The 17,308-nt window shown below is 49.9% G+C and overlaps 2 protein-coding genes across 2 annotated transcripts; both read right to left on the reverse strand.

Moving 5' to 3' along the window:
- Nucleotides 1-1,060: 1,060 nt before the first annotated feature.
- On the reverse strand, nucleotides 1,061-4,614 carry LOC137362317 (uncharacterized). Its single transcript, XM_068026728.1, has 3 exons — nucleotides 4,485-4,614; nucleotides 2,952-3,576; nucleotides 1,061-1,559 (listed from the first exon to the last, which is right to left on the reverse strand). The coding sequence occupies exons 1-3, from the start codon at nucleotides 4,612-4,614 to the stop codon at nucleotides 1,061-1,063; spliced, it is 1,254 nt and encodes a 417-aa protein (XP_067882829.1).
- A 118-nt stretch (nucleotides 4,615-4,732) lies between these two features.
- Nucleotides 4,733-16,897, reverse strand: LOC137362318 (probable G-protein coupled receptor 139). Its single transcript, XM_068026729.1, has 2 exons — nucleotides 16,717-16,897; nucleotides 4,733-5,631 (listed from the first exon to the last, which is right to left on the reverse strand). The coding sequence occupies exons 1-2, from the start codon at nucleotides 16,895-16,897 to the stop codon at nucleotides 4,733-4,735; spliced, it is 1,080 nt and encodes a 359-aa protein (XP_067882830.1).
- Between the last annotated feature and the right edge of the window lie 411 nt (nucleotides 16,898-17,308).

The following is a 17,308-nucleotide window of genomic DNA, read 5'->3' on the forward strand; positions in this document are numbered from 1 at the left end:
GAACATTCTAAAGAGTTAGGAAATATTGTGAATGTTTTAAAGGGACAAAAAGGATGGTAAATGGATATCAATCTTTATGTCAGATTCTGAAGCAGTAGAAACGGTTTTGTTTCGCAGGCTTTAAAGGATTATGAAGATTTGTAAAGGGTTATCAACTATTTTAGAGCAATATAAATGACGATAAAAGATAAGATAGGTTCATCAAGTATTATAAAAGATGATAAATTACTGTAATGGGATATAAAGGATTATCTAGGTATCTAAATATTGGTGTAGGATTCTACATTGTTATGTAGTTGTTTAAAGATGTAAGGAGCATTTCAAATATCTGCAAAGTAGATGGACCATTGTAAAGTATTGTAAATGATTCTACATTACCAAGTGCAACTAAGGAATAGACAGATGTATAAAGGATAATAACGCATTGCAAAGTTATAAATTATTGCAACGCGTTATAAAAATGTAAAGATTTATAAACGAAAATAAAACATTAAAATTTTATCAATTGTCATGAAATATTCAGGCTGAGCTCAAACCAGATTCTCTCGCACAGTTGTTGATCTGGTTGTGATGGAAACGGAAGTGGACGTGGCTGCTGCTCATGCTGAAGGTGGTGGGCGGGGCCGCTGTTATAATGAGGGTGGTGGGCGGGGCCGCTGCTGATGCTGAAGGTGGTGGGTGGGGCCGCTGTTGATGCGGAGGGTGGTGGGCGGGTCCGCTGCTGATGATGAGGGTGGTGGGCGGGTCCGCAGCTGATGATGAGGGTGGTGGGCGGGGCCGCTATTGATGATGAGGGTGGTGGGCGGGGCCGCTGCTGATGATGAGGGTGGTGGGTGGGGACACTGTTGATGCTGAAGGTGGTGGGCAGCGCCGCTGTTGTGATGAGGGTGGTGGGCAGGGCCGCTGCTGATGATGAGGGTGGTGGGTGGGGACACTGTTCTGATGAGGGTGGTGGGCGGGGCCGCTGTTGATGATGAGGGTGGTGGGCGGGGCCGCTGTTGATGCGATGTTTGGTGGGTGGGGCCGCTGCTGATGATGGGGGTGGTGGGCAGCGCCGCTGTTATGATGAGGGTGGTGTGCGGTGCCGCTGCTGATGATGAGGGTGGTGGGCGTGGACGCCGTTATGATGAGGATGGTGGGCGGGGACGCTGTTGATGCGGGTGGTGGTGGGCGGGGCCGATGCTGATGATGAGGGTGGTGGGCGGGTCCACTGCTGATGATGAGGGTGGTGGGCGGTGCCGCTGCTGATGATGAGGGTGGTGGGCGTGGACGCCGTTATGATGAGGATGGTGGGCGGGGACGCTGTTGATGCGGGTGGTGGTGGGCGGGGCCGATGCTGATGATGAGGGTGGTGGGCGGGTCCACTGCTGATGATGAGGGTGGTGGGCGGGGCCGCTGTTGATGATGAGGGTGGAGAACGGGACGGTTGCTGATGATGAGGGTGGTGGGGGGGGGCGCTGCTGATGCTAATTGTGGTGGGCGGGGCCGTTGCTGATGTTGAGTGCGGTGGGCGGGACCGTTGCTGATTTTGAGGTTGTTGGGCTCGGCCGCTGCTGATGCTGACGGTGAAGAAAGAACAAGCACAAAGAACAGTACAGCACAGGAACAGGCCATTCGGCCCTCCAAGCCTGTGCCGATCTTGATGCCTGCCTAAACTAAAACCTTCTGCACCTCCGGGGCCCATATCCCTCTCTTCCCTTCCTATTCACGCATTTGTCAAGATGCCCCTGAAACGTCGATATTGTACCTGCTTCCACCACCTCCGCCGGCAGCAAGTTCCAGGCACTCACCGCCCTCTGTTTAAAGAAATTGCCTCGCACATCCCCTCTAAACTTTACCCTTCACTCTTAAACATATGTTCCCTAGTAACTGACTATTCCACCCTGGGAAAAAGCTTCTGACTATCCACTCTGTTCATTCCGCTCATAACTTTGTAAACCTCTGTCATGTCGCCCCTCCATCTCCATCGTTCCAGTGAAAACAATCCGAGTTTTTCCAACCTCTCCTCATAGCTAATCCGCCCTGGACCAGGCAACATCCTGGTAACCCTCCTCTGTACATCTCTCCAAATCCTCGACGTCCTTCTGGTAGTGTGGTGACCAGAATTGCACGCAATAATCTAAGTGTGGCCTAACTAATGTTCTATACAGCTGCAGCAGGAATTGCCAATGTTTATACTCTATGCCCCGACCGATGAAGGCAAGTATGCCGTATGCCTTCTTGACTACCTTATCCACCTGCATTGCCACTTTCAGTGACCTGTTAACCTGTACGCCCAGATCTCTCTGCCTTTCAATACCCCGAAGGGTTCTGCCACTTACTGTATACTTCCCACCTGCATTAGACCTTCCAAAATGCATTACCTCACATTTGTCTGGATTAAACTCCATCTGCCATCTCTCTGCCTAAATCTCCAACCGATCTATATCCTGCTGTATCCTCTGAAATTCCTCATCGCTGTCCACAACTCCACCAACCTTTGTGTTGTCCGCAAACTTACTAATCAGACCAGCTACATTTTCCTCCAAATCATTTATATATAATACAAACAGCAAAGGTCCCAGCACTGATCCCTGCGGAACACCACTAGTCACATCCCTCCATTCAGATAAACACCCTTCCACTGTCACCCTCTGCCTTCTGAGCCAGTTCTGTATCCATCTTGCCAGCTCACCTCTGATCCCATGTGACTTCACCTTTTGTACCAGTCTGCCATGAGGGACCTTGTCAAAGGCTTTACTAAAGTCCATATAGACAACATCCACTTCCCTTCCTTCATCAATCATCTTCGTCACTTCCTCAGAAAACTCAATCAAATTAGTAAGACACGACCTCCCCTTCACAAAACCATGCTGTCTCTCGCAAATAAGTTCGTTTTTTTCCAAATGGGAGCAAATCCTGTCCCGAAGAATCCTCTCTAATAGTTTCCCTGCCACTGACGTAAGGCTCACGTAAGGTGGTTCGCGGCGCCGCTCCTCATGCTGAGGGTGGAGTGCGGTGCCGCTGCTGACTCTGCTGAGGGTGCTGGGCGGGGCCGCTCCTCATGCTGAGGGTGGTGGGGGGGGGTGCCGTTGCTCATGCTGAGGGTGGAGTGCAGTGCCGCTGCTGACTCTGCTGAGGGTGCTCTGCGGGGCCGCTGCTGATGCTGAGGGTGGTGGGCAGGGCCGTTGCTGTTGGTGAGGGCGGTGGGCGGGGCCGTTGCTGTTGGTGAGGGTGGTGGGCAGGGCCGTTGCTGTTGGTGAGGGTGGTGGGCGTGGCCGTTGCTGTTGGTGAGGGTAGTGGGCGGGGCCTTTGCTGTTGATAAGGTTAGTGGGCGGGGCCGTTGCTGTTGGTGAGGGTGGTGGGCAGGGCCGTTGCTATTGGTGAGGGTGGTGGGCGGGACCTTTGCTGTTGGTGAGGGTAGTGGGCGGGGCCCGTTTCTGTTGGTGAGGGTAGTGGGCGGGGCCCGTTTCTGTTGGTGAGGGTAGTGGGCGGGGCTGTTGCTGTTGATGAAGGTAGTGGGCGGGGCCCGTTTCTGTTGGTGAGGGTGGTGGGCTGGGCCGTTGCTGATGGTGAGAGTGGTGGGCAGGGCCGTTGCTGATGGTGAGAGTGGTGGGCAGGGCCGTTGCTGTTGGTGAGGGTGGTGGGCAGGGCCGTTGCTGATGGTGAGGGTGGTGGGCAGGGCCGTTGCTGATGGTGAGGGTGGTGGGCAGCGCCGTTGTTGTTGGTGAGGGTGGTGGGCAGCGCCGTTGCTCTAGGTGAGGGTGGTGGGCAGGGCCGTTGCTGATGGTGAGGGTGGTGGGCAGGGCCGTTGCTGTTGGTGAGGGTGATGGGCAGGGCTGTTGAAGATGGTGAGGGTGGTGGGCAGGGCCGATGCTGATGGTGAGGGTGGTGGGCAGGGCCGCTGCTTATGCAGAGGGTGGAGGGTTTGGCCGCTGCCGATGCTGTGGGTGGTGGGTGGGGCTGCTGCCGATACTGAGGGTGGTGGGTGGGGCTGCTGCTTATGCTGAGGTTAGAGGGTGGGGCTGCTGCCGATGCTGAGCGTGCTGTGCGGGGCTGCCGCTTCTACTGAGGGTGGTGGGTGGGGCTGCTGCCAATGCTGAGGGTGGTGGGCGGGGCCGCTGCTGATGCTGAGGGCAGTGGGCGGGGCCGCTGCTGGTGCTGATCGTGGTGGGCGGGGCCGCCAGTTGTCAGACACCGCGATCTTTCCATTGTGGTGTCACCATGGGAACAGGCTCCAACCCCATATCCGATAACCACGGTGAACCGCACTCGCCCCCTCTGCCCGTCCCCATGTGAATGAGGCCCGACACTCACCTCCCTACCAAAATAGCGAACACTCAACTTTGCGAATGGGCTCAGGCCCCACCAGCAGCAGTCACCGTCGCGATAGGCCCCGCCCATCTTGTTCACCACAGTGAGAGGCCCATGCTGCTTTGTCACCACAGTGATAGGCCCCGCCCCGCTTTGTCACCATAGCGATAGGCCTCGCCCCTCTTGTTCACCACAGTGATAGGCCCGTCCTGCTTTGTCACAATCGTGATAGGCCCCGCGCTGCTTTGTCACCATAGCAACAAGCCAGGCCCCAATCCCTGTGGCATCAGATCTACAGGTTCGGCCACCGCCTTTCGCCATCACGACAGGCCCAGCCGGACTCTCCCGTCACTACAGCGACTGCCCACCCCCCCCCCCCCGCCCCCCCCACCCCCCCCCCCCCCCCCGGCTGCTGGAAATGGTCAATCAGTTTCTCTCATCATCCAATGAATTGAACAATTGCAGTAAAGGGACATTTCAGCACATTCTTCAACTGCTCTCTGAACCGAGTTTGGGTCACAGCATAAATCGTAGTGTTTGTGCAGCAACTCAGGAGCTGCAGCATGAAGCCCAATTCCTGCAGGAAAACATGTGGATAAGCAAACGTACCGTCCAAAAACCACATCCGGAACCATATTGAATACACCATTAACGCTGCCCATAACAGGATGAAATTCAACGAGATAGCTAACAGTAAAATGATGGATTTCCTTCGACTCTCCATCTCTGGATCTCTGCGACTCTTCCCACTGCTGTTATCTCGGAGTCTCCTGCGAGCTCTGCTGCTCACTGAAATGTGTCTGACGGTGAGAGCATTGAGCAGCAGGATGAGCACAAATGGGAGCCCCGGAGTTAGAATGTGGTGGAGCAACTCAATTGTTCCCCAGACCCGAGAGAGCAGAACATCCGGTGTCGCATCACAAAACCAGGGTATGTTAAGCAGACTATATGGACCTGTTAACATAAAATACCAGATGATGTTCTTTAAACAGCTCAGAACAGTCACTGCTCCAAGTACCACAGACGCCATTTTCTCACTGCAATATCTACTTCTCAGCTTCTGGCAACAAATGGCCACAAATCGATCAATGGTGAAAGTGACGGTGAACCAGACAGAACAGTCTGTGGCTGCAAAAAGCAGGACGGCGTGGAAATTACACACGTAGATGGACCGCAGGAACTGAAACTGTTCCCAATAAACAATCGGAATGTGCCTCAATATCAGGTCCAGGATAATGACCAGTAGATCCGCCGCTGACATGGCCACCAGGTAACAACTGGCACATTTGGAGAGACCGCACTTTCCTCGAGACAGGATCCCAATCGTCAGCAAGTTAACTGTGAGGAAGGGAAATAGACAGAGAAATTATACATCAGGCTGGAGCAAAGTTAGCAGTTCGATTGAGGACTTATTGAGTTTAACAAATGTGTTCCTGTATCCAGTGATGTATTAAAATGATTGAGAGTGAAAGAACAAACGGGATGGTCTACGAATTGGTGGAAGGCAGGAGAGATTAAATAACAAAAGGATGATACCGAAATTGTTAAACATAATCCTCCCTCTCCCTCCTTTCGCTGTTTAGTTTAAAAATTGTTCCATATCTAATCTGTCCCAGTTCTGATTAAGGGTCACTTAAATGAAATATTTTCTCGGTTTCTCTCTCCAGAGATGCTGCCAGACCTGCTGAATATTTCCAGCACTTTCTGTTTTTATTTCAGATTTGCAGCAGCTGCAGCACTTTGCTCTTGTATAAAAAGTTAAATGTTGGACTGACTGAGAGATTCCCTCACTTGTGACAGGAAACACGGAATTCAATTATTTCAAAGCAATAATAGGTATAAAGTGCTGTTCCTCAGGTTTCAGTCCTTGGACCACTGCTGTTTTTCAGACTGGAGTGCGGTAAATAGTACTGTTTCCCAGGACTCAATACTGGTACCACTGCTGTTTTTCAGACTGGAGGGAGGTATACACTGCTGTTCCCCAGGGTTCAGTACTGGATCACGACTGTTTTTCGGACCGGAGGGAAGTTTTCAGTGCTGTTCCCCAGGGTTCAGTACTGGATCACTGCTGCTTTTTCGAGATAGGGGAAGGTATACAGTGCTGATCCCCAGGGTTCAATAATAGGGCAGCTGCTGCTTTTCAGACTGGAGGGCGGTATACAGTGTTGCTCTGGAGGGTTCTGTACCAGTATTAACGCAGTTTTTCAGATTGGAAGGAGGTTTACTGTGCTGTTCCCCATGGTTCAGTACTGGGATCATTGCTTTTCTTTTCAGACTGGAGTGAGGTATGCAGTGCTGATCCCCATGAATCAATAAATGGACCACTGCTGCTTTTCCGACTCCAGGGAGGTATACAGTGCTGTTCCCCAGGATTCAGTACTAGGATCACTACTGTTTTTCGGACCGGACGGAAGTATACAGTCCTGTTCCCCAGGTTTCAGTACTACGATCACTACCGTTTTTCAGACTGGAAGGAGGTATACAGTGCTGTTCTCCAGGTTTCCGTACTGTGATCACTACTGTTTTTCAGACTGCAGGGAGGTATACAGTGCTGTTCCCCAGGGTTCAGTACGAGATTCGCTGCTGCTTTTCAGACCGGAGGGAGGTATACAGTGCTGTTCCCCATTGTTCAGTACTAGCTTCACTGCTGTTTTTCAGACTGGAGGGTGGTGGACAGTGCTGTTTCCCAGGGTTCAGTACGAGGTTCACTGCTGTTATTCAGACTGGAGTGAGGTATACACTGCTGTTCCCCAGGTTTCAGGATTAGGATCAATACTGTTTTACGGATTGGAGGGAGCTATACAGTGCTTTTCCCCAGGGTTCAGTACCAGGATCACTGCTGTTTTTCAGACAGGAGGGAGGTATACTGCACTATTCCCCACAGTTCAATACTGGTACAACTGTTGTTTTTTAGACAGGAGGGAGGGAAATGTGCTGTGCCCCAGTGTTCAGTACGAGGTCCAGTGCCGTTTTTTCAAATTCGAGGGAAGTATGCAGTGCTGTTCCCCAGGTTACAGAACTAGGATCACTGCTGTTTTTCTGACTGGGTTGCGGTATACAGTGCTAACACCCATTGTTCAGTACAAGGAACCCTGCTGTTTTTATCTCAGACTGGAGGGAGGTATACATTGTTGCACCCCAAGGTTCAGTGTTTGGAACACTGCTGTTTTGTTCAGACTGGTCAGGTATACAGTGCTGTTCCCCATGGTTCAGTATTAGAATCACTACAGTGTTTTGGACCAGAGAGAGGGATACAGTGCTGTTCCCCAGCGTACAGTACCAGGATCACTACAGTGTTTCAGACTGGAGTCAGGTATACAGTGCTGTTCCCCAGGGTTCACTACTTAGATCAATACTGTTTTTCGGACTGGAGGGAGGTATACAGTTCTGTATACACTCTTCCTCAGGGTACAGTTTTAGGTTCACTGTTGTTTTTCAGACTGGAGTGAGGTTTACAGTGCTTTTCCCCATGGTTCAGTATTAGAATCACTGCTGTTTTTCAGACTGGAGTGAGGCAACAGTGCTGTTCCCCAGCGTACAGTACTAGGATCACTACAGTGTTTCGGACCGGAGAAAGGGATACAGTGCTGTTCCCCAGGGTTCAATGAAAGGATCACCGCTGCTTTTCAGACTGGAAGGCGGTTTACTGTGCTGTTCCCCAGGGTTCAGTACTCGGATAACTACTGTTTTTCAGACTGGAAGGAGGTTTTCAGTGATGTACCCCAGGGTTCAGTGCTAGGATCACTACTGTTTTTCAGGCTGGAGGGAGGTATACAGTGCTGTTCCTCAGGTTTCAGTACTAAGATCACTACAGTTTTTCGGACGGAGGGAGGGATACAGTGCTGTTCCCCAGGTTTCAGTACTAGGATCACTATAGTTTTTTGGACTGGAGGGAGGTATACAGTGCTGTTCCCCAGGGTTCAGTAGTAGGACCAGCGCTGTTTTTCAGACCAGAAGGAGGGAAACAGTACTCTTCCCCAGGGTTCTATACAAGTGCTGTTTGTCAGACTGGAGGGAGGTGTAAAGTGCAGTTCCCCAGGGTTCAGTTCTAGGTCGAGCGCTGTTTTTTGCAGACTGGAGTGAGGTATACAGTGCTGTTCCCCAGGGTTCAGTACCAGAGCCACTGTTGTTTTTCAGACTGGAGTGAGGTATACAGTGCTGTTCCCCAGCGTTCAGTACTAGGATCACTACAGTGTTTCGCACCAGAGAGAGGGATACAGTGCTGTTCCCCAGGGTTCAATGAAAGGATCACCGCTGCTTTTCAGACTGGAAGGAGGTTTTCAGTGCTGTTCCCCAGGGTTCACGACTAGGATCACTACTGTTTTTCAGGCTGGAGGGAGGTATACAGTGCTGTTCCTCAGGGTTCAGTACTAGGATCACTACTGTTTTTCAGACTGGAGGGAGGTATACAGTGCTGTTCCTCAGGGTTCAGTACAAGGATCATTACTGTTTTTCAGACTGGAATGAGGTATACAGTGCTTTTCCCCATCTTTCAGTACTCGGATCACTATAGTTTTTTGGACTGGAGGGAGGTATACAGTGCTGTTCCCCAGGATTCAGTACTAGGTTCACTGCTGTTATTCAGACTGGAGGGAGGTGTACTGCACTCTTCCCCACAGTTCAATACAGGGACAACTGCTGTTTTTTAGACAGGAGGGAGGGAAACGTGCTGTGCCCCAGTGTTCAGTACCAGGACCAGTGCCTTTTTTTCAAATTCGAGGGAAGTATCCAGTGCTGTTCCGCAGTGTTCAGCACAAGGAGCACTGCTGTTTTTTCTAGATTGCGGGAAGGTATACAGTGTTGATCCCCTGGGTTCAATAATAGGACAGCTGCTGCTTTTCAGACTGGAGGGCGGTTTACAGTGTTGTTCTGGAGGGTTCTGTACCAGTCTCACCGCTGTTTTTCAGACTGGAAGTAGGTTTACTGTGCTGTTCCCCAGGATTCAGTACTGGGATCACTTCTGTTTTTCAGACTGGAGGGAGGTTTACAGTGCTGCTTCCCAGGGTTCAGTACTAGGATCACCACTGTTTATTGGACCAGAGTGAAGTATACAGTGCTGTTCCCCAGGGTTCAGTAGTAGGACCAGCGCTGTTTTTCAGACCAGAAGGAGGGAAACAGTACTCTGCCCCAGGGGTTAATACTGTTACAACTGCTGTTTGTCAGACTGGAGGGAGGTGGAACGTGCAGTTCCCCAGGATTCAGTACTAGGACCAGCGCTGTTTTTTGCAGACTGGAGTGAGGTATCCAGTGCTGTTCCCCAAGGTTCAGTACTAGGATCAATACTCTTTTTCAGACTGGAACGAGGTATACACTGCTGTTCCCCAGGGTACAGTACTAGGGCCACTTTTGTTTTTCAGACTGGAGTGAGGTATACAGTGTTGTTCCCCAGGGTTCAATACTAGGATCACTACTGTTTTTCGGACAGGAGGGAAGTATACAGTGCTGTTCCCCAGGGTTCAGTACCCGGATCATTACAGTTTTTCAGACTGGAGTGAGGTTGACAGGCCTGAACCCCAGAATTCGGTACAAGGACCACTGCTATTTTTCAGTTTGGTCGAGGTATACAGTGCTGTTCCCCAGGGTTCAGTACTAGGATCACTGCTGTTTTTCAGACTGGAGGGAGGTATACAGTGCTGTCCCCAGTTTTCAGTACTAGGATCACTGCTGTCCTTTTCAGACTGGAGGGAGGTATACAGTGCTGTTCCCCAGGGTTCAGTACTAGGATCACTGCTTTCCTTTTCAGACTGGTGGGAGGTACACAGTGCTGTTCCCAGGGTTCAGTACTAGGATCACTGCTCCTTTTCAGACTGGAGGGAGCTGTACAATGCTGTTCCCCAGGTTTCAGTACTTGGATCACTGCTGTTTTTCAGACTCGAGTGAGGTAGACAGTGCTGTTCCCCAGGGTTCAGTACTAGGACCAGCGCTGTTTTTTGCAGACTGGAACGAGGTATACAGTGCTGTTCCCAAGGGTTCAATACTGGGGCCACTGTTGTTTTTCGGACCGGTGGGAAGTGTACAGCGCTGTTCCCCAAGGTTCAGTACTTTTCAGAATGGAGTTCGTTATCCAGTGCTATTCACCAGGGTTCAGTACTAGCTTCACTGCAGTTTTTCAGACTGGAGGGAGGTACACGTTGCTGTTCCCCAGGGTACAGTACTAGGATCACTGCTGTTTTTCGGACTGGAGGGAGGTATACAGTGCTGTTTACCAGTGTTCAGTAATAGGACCAGCGCTGTTTTTCAGACTGGAGGGAGGTATACAGCACTCCTCCCCAGGGTGCAATGCTGTTCCAAATGCTGTTTGTCAGACACTGAGTGAGATGTAATGTGCTGTTCTCCAGTGTTCAGTACTGGGAGCAGCGATGTTTTTTGCAGACTGTAGTGAGGTATGCAGTGCTGTTCCCCTGGGTTCAGTACTCGGATCAATACCGTTTTTCAGACTGGAACGAGGTATGCACTGCTGATCCCCAGGGTTCACTACTCGGGCCACTGTTGTTTTTCAGGCTGGAAGGAAGTATACTGTGCTGTTCCCCATGGTTCAGTACTAGGATCACTACTGTTTTTCGTACCGGATGGAGGGATACAGTGCTGTTCCCCAGGGTTCAGTACTAGGAGAACTACTGTTGTTCAGACTGGAGTGAGGTATACACTGCTATTCCCCAGGATTCAGTACTATCATAACTACTGTTTTTCAGACTGGAGTGAGGTATACAGTGCTGTCCCCAGGGTTCAGTACCAGGATCACTACTGTTTTTCTGACTGGAAGGAGAAATACAGTGCTGTTCCCCAGGGTTCAATAATAGTATCACTGCTGTTTTTCCGATTGGAGGGACGTATGCAGTGCTGATCCCAGGGTTCAGTACTAGGATCAATACTGTTTTTCAGACTGGAGTGAGGTTTACAGTCCTGTTCCCCAGAATTCGGTACAAGGACCACTGCTGTTTTTCAGTTTGGGCGAGGTATACAGTGCTGTTCCCCAGGGTTCAGTACTAGGACCACTGCTGTTTTTCGCACTGGAGGGAGGTATACAGTGCTGTTCCCCAGGTTTCAGTACTATGATCACTGTTGTCCTTTTCAGACTGGAACGAGGTATCTAGTGCTGTTCCCCAGGGTTCAGCACTCGGAGCACAGCTGTTGTTTTTCAGATTGTGCGAAGGTATACAGTGCTGTTTTGGAGGGTTCAGTACCAGGAACGCTGCTGCTTTTCAGACTGGAGGGATGTTTACTGTGCTGTTCCCCAGGGTTCAGTACCAGGTTCACTGATGTTTCTGATATACATTAATGACTTAGACTTCAGATATCAGACCACAATGTTGAAATTTGCAGAAATCATGAAGTGTGGAAGTATAGTGACGGGCGATGAAGACGGCAATAGAATTCAAGAGGACATAGACAGGGAGGTAGACTGTGTCGAAGCAACAACAATATGCATTTATATTGCACCTTTAGTGTATTAAAAGATCCCAAGATGCGTCACAGGTGCATTATATAACAAAAGTAAGACGCCAAGTCACACAAGGAGATTGGAGGTAAGATGGAGAAAAGCTGGATTTAAGGAATGGCTTAAATGTGGAAACCGAGTTGGAGAGGTTTGGAGAAGATATTACAGATCTTAGGGCCCAGGCAACTGAAGGTATGGCCACCAATGGCGAAGAAACTAAAATTAGGGTTGTACTAGTGGCCACCATTAGATGAAAATGGATATCTTAGTGTATTGTGAGGCAGGAGGACATTGCAGAGATGGGAAAAGGACATGTGTAGGAGGCGGGATTCCCAGCACCGAGCCACAGAGGAGTGGAGCCTCACTTTGGCGTTTTTGTGCCATCCAGCCTGTCCACCAGAGAGTCCTGTGTTGATTTTCTGACTTGGATCTTGTTCTTTTATCGACATTGTGCTCGGTGGCAGGGTGCATGGATGTTTAGTGTGGCAGCAGCCCGCCAGGAAATGCCGGGTTTACCAGGCCCGATATTCACAGTGGTGGGGAACCTTGGTGACGGACCCTCAACCGCTCTGTGACAGGACCCGACTTCACATATTTAAATAATTTGTTTGACTGAGTTAAAATGAAAACTGTAGCGATATTACTGCAGTTCCAGATGTTCAGTGTGATGGGTGGAACTCACTTGCCTTAACTTTCCCGTCCAGGGAAAACTGGCGCCACCAAGGTGGTAAAGGTGAAACAATGCATTTATAAAGAAGTGCAGGCGGAGGAGAAAGTGTCAACTTGCATTGTTGGGGTCGGACAATATGAAATTTTGGTTTAGTTGAGCGGGCAACCGCTTTAAAATATAGTACCTATGCCTATCCATAAACAATTGACTCAATTCGCAGCGCGCAGAGGCTGTTCCTGATTTCAGGACTTCAGGATTCAGCCCGCTGTCTCAGTGACCTGAGCCTGGAATCCCTTTCCCTTTGACGACGGCATTCCTGCCTCCATGAGCTGCTGGCCAATCAGAGGGCCAGCAGCTCAGCAGAAATGGTAATGTCACCGGAAGGAGTGGTCACTGTCAGTACTGCAGAGGTCTTGGACCCAGTCACAGTGCTGGAACCTGGGCCCAAGGTGAGTGCAGTGGGTACACCGGAAGGCTAGTCACTGTCTGTACTGCAGAGGTCTTGGACCCTGTCACAGTGCTGGAACCTGGGCCCAAGGTGAGTGCAGTGGGTTCACAGGGAGTGGTGGTCACTGTCAGTACTGCAGAGGTCTTGAACGCAGTCACAGTGCGGGAACCTGGGACCAAGTTGAGTGCAGTGGGTTCACCGGGAGTGGTGGTCACTGTCATTACTGCAGAGGTCTTGGACCCAGTCACAGTGCTGGAACCTGGGACCAAGGCGAGTGCAGTGGGATCACCGGAAAGGCTAGTCACTCTCTGTACTGCAGCGGTCTTGGACCCAGTCACAGTGCTGGAACCTGGGCCCAAGGTGTGTGCACTGGCATCACCAGGAGGGGAGTTCATTGTTAGTACTGCAGAGGTCTTGGCCCCCCCTCACAGCGGACACAGGGTGAGTGCAGTGGGGTCACCGGGAGGGGCTGTCACTGTCAGTACTGCTGAGGTTTTTCTGCCAGTCACAGCACTGTAACCTGGACCCAAGGTGAGTGCATTGGGGTCACCGGGAGGGGTGGTCACTGACTGTACTGCAGAGGTCTTGGACCCAGTCACAGTGCTGGAACCTGGGACCGCAGTGAGTGAGGCAGAGTTACCAGGAAGCATGGTCACTGTCAGTCCTGCTGAGGTCTTGGACCCAGTCACAGTGCTGGAACCTGGACTCAAGGTGAGTGCAGTGCGTTCACCTGGAGGAGTGATCACTGTCAGTACTGCAGAGGCCTTGGATGCAGTCACTGTGCTGGAATCTTGACTTAAGTTGTGTGCAGTGGGGTTACCAGGAGGGGATGTCTCTTTCAGTACTGCAGAGGTCTCGACCCAGGCCCAGCGCTGCACCCTGGACTCCAGGTTAGTGAGGCAGTGTCACCAGGAGGTCTGGCGACTGTCAGCACTGCAGAGATCATGGACCCAGGCCCTGAATTGAATGGAGACCCACGTGATTGAGACGGGGTCAACGGTACAGGTCTGGAAGCTCCTGCTGAGGGGAACTGGTGGTCCTAAAGTCCAGGTAGAGGGGTGTCCTGGGAGGTTCATTGTTTCACAGTCAGGGCCCTTCGTTGGCCACAGTTTGCCCATGGAGAGGGAAAGGCCCCAAGCCCGATGGAGGGTTCCACATTTTTCAAGATACCCTCCCCACATAGCAGAGGAACCCCCTCCATAGGTTAGATCCAAGCGATGGCAGAAAGCAGCCCTTTAGTGGCCATTAAAGGGCCTCATTTGCCCGCTGGGCGGTAATGTCATCGTCGGCCTATCTCGTCCCCAGAAAGATCACTTGACGATGGGGTGACCATCGGCCCTCCACCACAATCACCCGTCGGTCCCGCCTCTGACCTCACTTAGGGGTACCATAAAATCCAGTGGTGAAGCTTTGGAGGAATTTAAAAATGGTGATGCAAATTTTAAAATCAAAGTGTTTCTTAATCGATGGCCAATGTAGGTCTGTACGCACAGGAGTGATAGGTGAACGGGAGTTACAGTGAGTTAACACGTCAGCAGCAAAGGTTTGGATGGCCTGCAGTTTACAGGCTGTAGAATGTGGGAGATCAGCAGGAGGACATTGGAATGGACACGCCAAGAGAGAATGAAGGAATGAATGAGGGTTTTGAGCACAGGGGCGAAGTCAGGCGATGTTACAGAGGTAGGAATAGGCCATTTTAGTGAATGTGCATATCTGAGGTCCTAAACTCATCTTGGGGTCAAATATGAAACCAAGGTTACGAACAGTCACACACAGATGCCAGGAAGAGGGATAGAATCGGTAGCTGGAGAATGGAGTTTGGAACAGCAACTGAAGACAAAGGCTGGATTTCAAGGAGCCCTATATTTCCTTTTCCATAGCGTGAATATGAGGTGGGGCCTGAAGATGTCCCCAGATGAGACCTACCACAGACCTCGGCGCTAGCTGGTCCCAGACTGATTATCCCAGCTGTCGTAAGGCTCCCTGGCAATTCTCCATCTCTCAGTGAAGGGATCACAATCAGCATATGCAAACTAAAATACGTAATAGATTTACGTATACTTATATCTCATCAGGATGGCAGCTCTCAATCTCCGGCCCAGTGGCCAGCAGTCCCGCGCCTTTAGATCCCCGTCTGAGAAGATGAGGTGCCTTATTGTTCGGGTGGGGGGAGGAGGCAAATTTCTCAGAGTGAAATTGGGGGTACGGTGCCAAATTGGCGTCATGGATTAGTTGGACGGTGAGAGGGGTTGTAGATGCACGTTTGTGCATACTGGCGGATGGCGGGGCTGGGAGGAGGGGAGGCGGTGGGGTCGGGGGGGGTGGTGGGTGTTGGCCGGAACTTTATATGGTTAACCATTTTGGAGAAAAGCGGTAAATAATTTATTTCGTTGTCATTGGTGTTGGGAGAGGGACAAAGTAAATTTATTTATTTAACTTTTATTAACTCTGTATTTAAATATTTAAATAAGCTGGTGGGGCTAGCAGATTTTTAAAAAATGGCCTCAGCATCTGTGCACAGGCAGCTGGCGCCATTACTGGGGAGTGATACAACATCTCTTGAATGAATAAAAGAAAATAAAAAAAGAAAGGTGTTGTTGCTAATCCCGGGGTGGTATGGCACATCCCCAACCCCTCTCCCCTGTCCCCTCTCTTTACAGAGCTTCCCTTCTCAGCAGCTTCTGCACCATTTGTTGGTCATGTTACAGACCCAGAGACACTGTAACTGCAGTCCACATACCTCGCCCAGAATTGAATCTCCAAATCCCCTGCCCTCCCTGAATGTCTGCAGCAACTCACAACACAACCTCCAGAAAACCATCCATAGTACCTCCCATAACGTTACATTAGCAGAACTCTTTCAAAACCCGTCACATGCAAGTTGGATGACTGGTCCTTTTGAATAAAACTAGATCGAGTTCCCGTGCTGCTGAAAACATGTTTGGCTGAAAGTGAGTAGCACAGGTAGTCAGAGGACATGCACAGACCAGGTTTGAAAGACGTGTGCCAATGATGCCAGAACGCCGAGTGCACCATGCAACAGCATGCACAAGAAGTCATAAGTGGCTGGCAGTGCATCCCCACAATATAAAAATATATAATCGTCATAGCCTTGGCACCAGTGGATCTACGGAGTCCAGAATTATGGCCAGGGAGAGATACAGAGGGAGAAAAAAAATCACTTATAAAAGTGAATAGGATAAATATTTTAAGCGTAACATTTTTCAGGAATATGGGTAACAGAAATAGGGACTATTTGGAGGAGTGGGGTCATGGAGGGATTTTCACCCAAGAATAAGAATATTATACTGTGCTTTTATCAGATCCATAACCAATGTAGGTCAGTGAGCACATGAGTGTTGGCTGAGTGGGATTTGATGTAAGTTGGGATATGTGCAGCAGAGTTTCCGACTGGCTGTGGTTTATGACTTTTGTAACCGGGAGTCTTGTCAGGGTAGCATTAGAATAGTCGGGTCTGGATTTAACAAAGCCATGGATGGTAGTTTAAGCAGCAGATTTGCTAAGGCAGCGAAAGATATGCCGGTGGTGACAGCTGGCAGTATTTATGAAGGACAGGATACGGTATTGGAACTCAGCTCGGTGTCAAAGGCATAAGTGAGGTAATGAACAGTCTGTTTCAGCGTCAGATATGAATGGGGCACGGCAGTCGGTGGAAAGGGAAGAGATTTTGTAATGGGGACTAAAAACAGTGACTTCCACCTTGCTAATACTTAAATAGCAATAACAATACTACATTGACTGGCTGGACACATAGACTGAACAGGTACCCTGACAACAGCAAAGATGAGGCAGCAAATTAAAACGGCACAAAGTCTGTAATACTTAGATTCGGCGAGAGAGACTTACCAGTGACACCAACAATAGCGAGGATGGGATAGTAAAAGAATTGAATTATCTTCAGTGCCCAAAATATCTGATTAGGTAATGTTATCCAATCATAATTCGCAGTAAAAAAGGCAAACCAATCGGATAAACTCCTGTCCAATGTAGTAACATTCCAATCTATTATTCTCAGATTCTGACTCATTGTTGTAACATTCCAATTGATTCTTATTAAATTCTGACCTATTGTTGTTGCGTTCCAATCTATGTTCTCAGATTCTGACCGTTCCACTCCTCTCTCTGGAGCTGCCGATCCTTGTTAGTACCGATGGTGATGCTCCCGCTGACACTTTGGGATGACACATTGAAAGCAGTCAGTTATTGAAATAAGATGAAGGTTCTCTAGTGACACAATTAGTGTTCATTGAGACTAACATTAATCACAGTCGCTGAACAAACAGGTTCAATTAACCCCTTTTAATCCAAAGCATTATATACCGTTTATTCATTCATGGGATGTGGGCATTACTGGCTATACCAGCATTTATTACCCATCCCTAATTTCCCTTGAGAAGGTGGTGGTTAACTGCCATCTTGAACCGCTGCTGTCCATGTG

This window comes from Heterodontus francisci, unplaced genomic scaffold (genome assembly GCF_036365525.1).
Source record: "Heterodontus francisci isolate sHetFra1 unplaced genomic scaffold, sHetFra1.hap1 HAP1_SCAFFOLD_70_2, whole genome shotgun sequence".
In the NCBI taxonomy this organism is placed as follows: Eukaryota; Metazoa; Chordata; class Chondrichthyes; order Heterodontiformes; family Heterodontidae; genus Heterodontus; species Heterodontus francisci.

Excerpts from the sequence above, each read along its gene's own strand:
- LOC137362317 (XM_068026728.1), bottom strand. The coding sequence starts at position 4,614 with ATGGCGAAAGGCGGTGGCCGAACCTGTAGATCTGATGCCACAGGGATT. Across the intron at positions 3,577-4,484 it reads AGGACGGGCCTATCACTGTG|CAACGGCCCTGCCCACCACT; the intron begins GTGAACAAGAGG and ends TCTCACCATCAG. Across the intron at positions 1,560-2,951 it reads GGCGCCGCGAACCACCTTAC|CATCAGCAGCGGCCGAGCCC; the intron begins GTGAGCCTTACG and ends CTTCACCGTCAG.
- LOC137362318 (XM_068026729.1), bottom strand. The coding sequence starts at position 16,897 with ATGAGTCAGAATCTGAGAATAATAGATTGGAATGTTACTACATTGGAC. Across the intron at positions 5,632-16,716 it reads CGCTATTGTTGGTGTCACTG|TTAACTTGCTGACGATTGGG; the intron begins GTAAGTCTCTCT and ends CCTTCCTCACAG.